Source organism: Melopsittacus undulatus, unplaced genomic scaffold (genome assembly GCF_012275295.1).
Source record: "Melopsittacus undulatus isolate bMelUnd1 unplaced genomic scaffold, bMelUnd1.mat.Z mat_scaffold_65_arrow_ctg1, whole genome shotgun sequence".
Taxonomy (NCBI): domain Eukaryota; kingdom Metazoa; phylum Chordata; class Aves; order Psittaciformes; family Psittaculidae; genus Melopsittacus; species Melopsittacus undulatus.
This window is the reverse complement of record NW_022994497.1, coordinates 331,674-339,548: the sequence shown is the minus strand read 5'-3', so window position 1 is coordinate 339,548 and position 7,875 is coordinate 331,674. Positions and strand designations below refer to the sequence as shown.

Below are 7,875 nucleotides of genomic sequence, written 5' to 3'. Positions count from 1 at the left end.
GCTGTGATGCTGTGGCCTAAATCAAATCCTAAACCCTGACTCTGAACCCTATTCCTGATCTAAAACCCTGGTCCTCACCCAAACTCTAAACCTCACTTATTTTTATAATGTCATAATACTATAATAGAATGTAACTAAAATTATGAAAAGTAATTAAATAAAATAAATAATAATAATCAAAAAATGAAACCGATTCAGTAAACCCAAAGAAACCTGCCTTTCTGCTCTTCCTTCTCCCTCTGTCTATTCTTTCTCTCCAGGAAAAGATTCCTTGAATCCTAGAAGAACTCAGGTTTTAAGAGCCCCCTGAACATCCTCTTGTCTCTCTGTCCTGCTCAAGGCAGGGTTAACCAGGTGAGATCATTCCAAGGCTCTTCCTTTTCTGCTGTCATCCACCAGGGACCTGGAAAGGCTCCATCCTATTAGACAGGGAGTCAAGAAAGACATTGCACAGTGTTGGCCCAACTGCTTGCACTGAGGGCTGTCATTGGGAAATGGGGGCCAGGAGGAATTCTCCACTTGTTTCCTCCCATTACTCTGTTCATTCGGAGTCCTCTCCCCCAAGCTGCTGCTTTGAGCTTCAGCCCATAAAGGCTTGCAAGTATTTCTATGGTCTGATTGTCTCCTTGGACAACTCTTCAATCATGTTCACAGCCACCTCTTTCTACCCACCTGTGTCTCTAAACCCTTCCTCATGAGATTACCCCTGTGCAGGAACAGGACCCCGTGAGGTGCTGCTTGCACCAGGCACATGGTGCCCGAGTGTATTTTACTGTGTAGGACACTTTTCCTTGCTCCCCTCCATGCTGGAGCTGTGCACAGGAGCTGCAGCATCAGACACCAGATCCAATGGAGAATTCCGGTGTGAGGAGAAGTGGTGCAAGTCCCAGGTGGACGCTGAGAGCAATGTTGGGTGGGGAGGTGAGGAGCGAGGTGCTCAGTGCAGCGCTGGACCTTAAGGGCTGCTTGTCCTGCCTGTGCAGCCTCTGGAAGAGACACTCGGGATCAGTGGCAATGGAACAGGAATTTCTGAACGGAAAAGTGATAAAATAAACCCTTTCAAATCACTTTTATCAGATGCTCTTTGTAATGTCCCTGCACTCAGAAACCTCCCAATTCCCTGGAAGACAATCTGGAAGACTTGACAAAATGCACAGGGTGAGACATGGCTCGTCAGGGTTTAATGAGCCCCATGGTGTATTTGGGCTGAGTCCATGAACCTCAGGTGCTGAGAGGAGACTGAAGAAACCTCTCAAGAAGTCCAAGTCAGAAACAAAGCCCCAAGTCCCTTCAGCATTAATGGGCCCCACTGAGGGCTGTTCCTCACAAAGCCTCCCCAGGGACTCATTAAAGCTAGTACCTGTAGGCTGTGATTACAGCAGACAAAGGCAAAGTGCAGGTGTCTGATGGTGAGAACACCCTTGGTGTGTTTGATGAAGCAGAAAGGCCAAGCCCTGAGCACAGCCCTTGGAGAAGTAGAGCCTGAAACCCTGAGAATGAAAGTTCTCCTCCCAGGCCTTGATGAAAGAGGCAAGTGCCATAGGGCAGGGGACAGAGACCTTTTGTTCTCTTTTGCCTTTCAGCCTTGCCAGAATCCTCCCTCATCTCTGCTGCAGGCTGTCCTGCACTGGCCCATGCCTGCACCTCTTTCCCTTCAGGCTGCTGACACCCATCTTGCTTTCCCAGCCAGCTCTCCCCTGGCATTTCTGTCCCTTCAGTCCCATCTCTGCACCCATGGCTGTCTGTTCCTTGAAACACAAAGCCATGGGCTGAGCCAGACTCCCTCTGGGTGACCTCTTGCACCACAAGTCCACCTTTTGACACACATTTCTCTTTCCTATCTCCACTGGGGAGTCTCCCCATGAGAACTCCTTGATCTGCCCTTTGAAACTCTGCTGCCCTGCTCTCAGCACAGGACAGGTGTTGGTGAGGGTTCTTAAGAACAATTTGAGTGTGAAGGCATCTTACAGGCAGTGTGAGTTTGAGCACAGGACAAATGGGAAAGCACCAATGGGACACTACAGCTCTCCTGGCTCTGCACTAATGTGTAAAAAGCTGAGAACTTCTCCCTGTTTCAATACTTTTCAGGTTTTCAGTCATACAGAGAATGTTTTATAACCCACCCACAAAAAATATCATCAGTGTTAAGCCAGTACATAAACAACACAGTCAAAATGAGTCTGAGGCCATGCTGAGCCTCCCTCATACAGACCAGAGTCATCCGAGTCATGAGTACATATAGAGAACTTTACAATGAATTTGAATTTCAACTGACATCCCTTGTGAGCATTAGAGCTGGACAAAGCACTGCTTCAGACAGAAGATGACTCCCAACCAACCTGGCCTTGAACACTTCCAGGAATAGGGCAGCCACAGATCCTCTGGGCACTCTGTGCCAGTGTCCCACCACCCACAAATAGAAAAAATTCCTCCAAATGTCCAAGCTAAATCTCCCTTTTTTCAGCTTAAATCCATTCCCCCTCTTCCTGTCACTGCACACTCGTGTAAAAAGCCCCTCTCCAGATTTCTCGCAGGCCCAGTTTAGCTATGGGCAGATGCTAAGATGTCTGCCTGGAACCTTCTCTTCTCCAGGCAGAACACCCCCAGCTCTCTCAGCCTCTCTTCATCGGGGACATGTTCCAGCCCTTAGAGCACAACAGTCAATGGCTGGACTCGATGTTCTCAAGGGTCTTTTCAAATGAAATGATTCTGGATTTCATCCGACATCCTTTGTGAACGTCAGATCTGGGCAAAACACAGCTTCAGAGCAAACCTGTCTCCCATCCATCCTGGCTTTGAGCACTGCCAGGGATGGGGCAGGCAGAGCTAAGATGTGCTCCGGGCCTCAAGGCATCTTTTTGGCTCTTCATAACCCCATCATAGTAGGATCATAGGAGAACAGAGTTTGGAAGGGACCCCAGTGTTAGAAAAAGGGTGAAATTTCATGTTAGAAATAATTATATTTGAAAGTTTGCAAATCAATAGTAGGCCTTTGATTTTGCTGTTTTGTACCTTAGTTAATCGTTTTGTACCTTAGTTGTAACTTTGCTGTTCTGTACCTTAGTTGTAATTTAGGCATGGGTGGATTTAAGAAAGTATTGTAAAACCTTATCCAAGCAGAACATGTAGATTGACCAGAGGCAGCCAAGTGAAAACAAGAGAATACTGGCATCCACATAATGGTTGGGGCCTGTCCAAAGAGCAGACAGGTCAAAAAGGACAAATCGAGGAAGACTTCTTACTTCATCTGAGGAAGACTCCTTACTTCATCAGGACGACCACCAGAGGGGGGCTGCGCAAGCGCAGAAGAGGCTGATGTCATAATAGACTGATGAGGCAATCCCTGATGCATATGTATTAGTCAAGGTAGCAATTTAGGTTTAATATGCATTGATTGCGAAACTTTTGATGTATAAATTGCAAGTGCGATGTGACGGGGTCGAAGCCAGATTTGGGCGAGTGCCCCTGGTTTCCCAGTGCTGCAATAAAGCACCTCATAGAACCATTCCGGTGGTTATGTGTGCATTCTTACGCTAACACCAGGAGGTATCCAGTCCAACCCATCAGGGACAGGATCAGAGCACTTGGTTCAAGGCTTGATTCAGTCTGAGTTGGAAATCCCCAAGGCCAGAGACTGCACAGCCTCTCGGGGTGACCAGATGCAGCACTTGCCTGAGCCTATGGGAACAAGGTTTCCTTCTGTCCTGGCTCAACCTCACCTCTGTCACTATACCCCATTGCCTTTTGTCCTCCCACCAGGCACCACCTCCCCATCAGCCTCCCCTTCTCTGGGCTGGGTAAGCCCAGATACCCCATCCTTTCCTGTCCTGGTTTGAGCAGTAGCAGTCATTTTTCTCCTTCTTGGTAGCTGGTGCAGTGCTGTATTTTGACTTTCGGGCTGGGAATGGTTGCTGATAGCAAGTATGTTTTGAGTTATTGCTGAAACATTTCGTCTGTCCAAGTCCTTTTCTGAGCTCATGCTCTGCCAGGGAGGAGGGGAGGCCGGGAGGAAGGAGAGACAGGACACCTGACCTAGGCTAGCCAAAGAGGTATTCCATACCATAGCATGTCTTATCCAGGATGTAACGGGGAGAGACCCGGAAGGGCTGGGGAAGTCTGGGGGGATGGAGGAGGTATCGGTCAGTGTTCGGTTAGGCAGGGTGGGGTGAGTTATGGGTCGGTGGCTGGTGAGATGTATTCTCTTCGCTTGTTGTTTGCTTTATCATTATTATTTGTAGTAGTAGTAGCAGCAGTGATTTGTGTCATGCCTTAGCTATTAAACTGTGCTTATCTCAGCCCGGGGGGCTACATTCTTTGGATTCTCCTTCCTAACTCTCTGGGAGTCAGGGGAGCAAGGGGGGGAGTGAGTGAATGAGCTGTGCAGACTTGGTTTTAACCACGACATCATGCTCCAGTCCCTGCCTGTCCTGAGGGCCCATTGCTAAACCCAGTCCTGCCTGATGATAGCATTCCTAAACTGGGGATCTGAAACCTGAATGGAGCATTCCCGAGCATCATTTCCCTTGTTCTCCTGCCGTGCTCCTGCTCATACAGCCCACGATGCTGCTGTCCTCCCTTGCTGCCAGGGCACAGCTGCCTCCTGTCCAGCTCCTGCCCACCCAGACCTTTCCCATGGGCTGCTCCCAGCCAAGCAGCCCCAGCCTGGGCCATTGCAGGGCAGTCCCCTTCAGGGACCCCTGTGTCCCCTGCTCTCCTGCCCAGGACACCCTGAGCAGCCATCTCAGAGCTGGAGCAGCCACAAAGCTGCTTTCATTCCCCTTCATTCCTGCCATGGGAGGACATAGCACAGAGAAGAAGTTGCTGCAGGATCATTTCTTTCCCTTAAATAAAGGGAAAGCCCCACAGTGACACAAAGTCTATGGGTCACACAACAAGGGTGGCTTCTTAAGCAGGAGGAGATGAAAACTGACATTTCTCTGAAGACAACATCACCACAAATTGAAACAGGAAAACAAATGTAAAGCAGCAAAGACAGACATGGCATGTCATGACCTACATTAGCAGCCCTTTCTAGAGGAAAGCAGGCACTGTATGGCTGTCCAAACACATCCAGTCACCAACTTCCTCACAGCATCCTTGAGCTCCTGGTTCCTCAGGCTGTAGATGAGGGGGTTCACTGCTGGAGGCACCACCGAGTACAGCACTGACACCACCAGATCCAGGGATGGGGAGGAGATGGAGGGGGGCTTCAGGTAGGCAAAGGTACCAGTGCTGACAATCACGGAGAGCACAGCCAGGTGAGGGAGGCACGTGGAAAAGGCTTTGTGGCGTCCCTGCTCAGAGGGGATCCTCAGCACAGCCCTGAAGATCTGCACATAGGAACCCACAATGAACACAAAACAGCCAATAGCTGAAGAGAAACCTAGCACAAGAAGCCCGACTTCCCTGAGGTAGGAATGTGAGCAGGAGAGCTTGAGGATCGGGGGGATTTCACAGAAGAACTGCTCCACAGCATTGCCTCTGCAGAGGGGTAGTGAAAATGTATTGGCTGTGTGCAGCAGAGCATTGAGAAAGCCACTGGCCCAGGCAGCTGCTGCCATGTGGACACAAGCTCTGCTGCCCAGCAGGGTCCCGTAGTGCAGGGGCTTGCAGATGGCTATGTAGCGGTCATAGGACATGATAGTGAGGACAGAATACTCTGCTGACATGAAAAAGACAAAGAAAAAGAGCTGTGCAGCACAACCTGTGTAGGAGATGGCCCTGGTGTCCCAGAGGGAATTGGCCATGGATTTGGGCACAGTGGTGAGGATGCAGCCCAGGTCCAGCAGGGAGAGGTTGAGCAGGAAGAAGTACATGGGGGTGTGGAGGTGCTGGTCGCAGGCTGTGCTGGTGATGATGAGGCCGTTGCCCAGGAGCGCAGCCAGGGAGATGCCCAGGAAGAGCCAGAAGTGGCAGAGCTGCAGCTCCCGCGTGTGTGCGAATGGCAGGAGGAGGAAGTGGGTGATGGAGCTGCCGTTGGACATCTGCTGCCTGTGGGCATGGACACTGTCCTGGGAGAAACAGGCAGTGACGGGTTAGGACAGGAGGGATGTCAGATACAGAAGTGCAATTTACACACTCATGACTGTGAACACTTTCAGGTTGCAGAGGAGCGGCTGAGAGTGACTTGGTCATGATTGTCTCTGAGGTTGGTTGGTTTGTTTGTTTTCCCAGTGTCACAGCTGACAAGTGACTTTTTCAGGGATACAATTCCTATGTAGGTTTTTTAAGGCAACTCTGAAAAGTCTCATAATGGGACAGACAGAAGGGCTCAACTGTCTGTGGGTTAGTGCCTACTCAAGGTTGCTGCAGTGTCCATCAGTCTGGTTCTCAGCTCCCTGCACTTTGTACAGAGAGTCAGCTCCTTGCCCAGCAGAGCATGTCCAGCAGCCACCTGCAGTGGAAGGCAGACACCAAGAGAGCTGCCTGAACGCAGCCTCCCCAGGCCTGGGCTGCACTTTCCCCCCACTCCCTGCCCATGGCTCTGCTGCCTGGAGCTGTCCCTGCCAGGAGCTGCTGCTCTGTGCCCAGCTCTGCTCCCTCTCAGTGCTGCCAGAGCCCATCCCATGGGCTGTGTGCTCAGCTCTGCCCTGCACACCCCTCCCGGCAGCAGGGCTCTGCCCAGGGGCATCTCTGCCTGTGCAGGGGCTCAGGAGCAGCTCACACAGTCCTGACAAGACTCTCGGTGCCTCCTCCAAAGCAGAGAAGTGAATTCCCAGCTCCCACTGCCCAACCTGCCCACCAAGAGTGAAAACATCAAAGCTCTGGATCCTTCCTACTAAGGCAAATGCTGCCTCAGTGTCTTTCAGAAGGACCCTCTGCAAACGTGCTCAGAGTGATGTGGAGCTCTGAGCAGCCCTGACCCACACAGCACCCTCTCCATGCACAGGAACACTTTCCTTTCCCTGCCCAGGGCTCTTCCTTCCCCCCCCAGCTCCTCTCCCAGCACCGTGGGAGCTCCCAGGCAGGCTGAGTGCTGACCCTGGCAGGCAGCAGAGTCCCTGCCCCTGCACACAGCCCCTGGGCTGCAGGGACCCTGCTCGCAAGGACAGCGCTGGGCACCCCTGGCTGCACACCCACATTCACAGCCTGCAGCCAGCACAACCCGGCACAAGGGACCTGCCTTGTCCTGTCCCTGCCATGGTGCAGAGGGAAGCCCTGCTCTGCACCACATCCTCCTCCTTATCTACACACAGAAACCGCAGCTTCATTGCCCTACACCCAGAGCCTTACCACAAAGAGGGCTGGGAAGGTTACTCCTCCAGAAGGTTTTTCTTCCTCCTCAGCATCCCTCACTGCTAAGGGCATTTAAGCTCTCTGAGTCTCGCAGGTCTCCCCTGGGTCCTAGCTGAGCAACAGAGGACCAGCCCAAGGTGGCTCTGCCTCTGCCCCACTGGGCTCCTTCCAGGGCTGCCTGAGGCTCCAGGGAAACACCATGGGAAACAGCCTGAAGCAAGCACTGGTGTTCCTTCCCTCATCTGGGACACAAACTGCCTTCCTGCAGTGCCATTTCTCTGATGATTCAGAGATTTAAGGCTAAAAATCTTCTTCTCTTACAATCACAGAGTCACTTAATTTGAAAATGGCCCTTTGAGAACATCGAGTCAAACCATTAAGCTGTCACTGGCAAGTCCACACACTGAGCATGAGAACAGCTCTGGTGGGATACCCTGGTTGGATGGTCACCAACAGCAGCTGTGGCTTTAAAGTTGAATTTTACATCCTACCATAATTTCACTAATTTATATCCTGTTCTATTTGTTGTTAAACATTTTGCTACACATTAGAGCATAGAAATCAGCTGGACAAGTTATGTTGATGCAGAAACCTCCTCATATAAATAATGGTACTTAAACCCATCTAAGAAATTCTGAA

At 51.0% G+C, this 7,875-nt stretch overlaps 1 protein-coding gene across 1 annotated transcript; it reads right to left on the bottom strand.

Annotated features, from left to right (window-relative positions):
* Nucleotides 1–5,018: 5,018 nt before the first annotated feature.
* On the bottom strand, nt 5,019–5,984 carry LOC117438829 (olfactory receptor 14C36-like). The gene has a single exon (XM_034074210.1). It carries the CDS (start codon nt 5,982–5,984, stop codon nt 5,019–5,021), a length of 966 nt encoding a protein of 321 aa, XP_033930101.1.
* Between the last annotated feature and the right edge of the window lie 1,891 nt (nt 5,985–7,875).

Excerpts from the sequence above, each read along its gene's own strand:
- LOC117438829 (XM_034074210.1), bottom strand. The coding sequence starts at position 5,984 with ATGTCCAACGGCAGCTCCATCACCCACTTCCTCCTCCTGCCATTCGCA.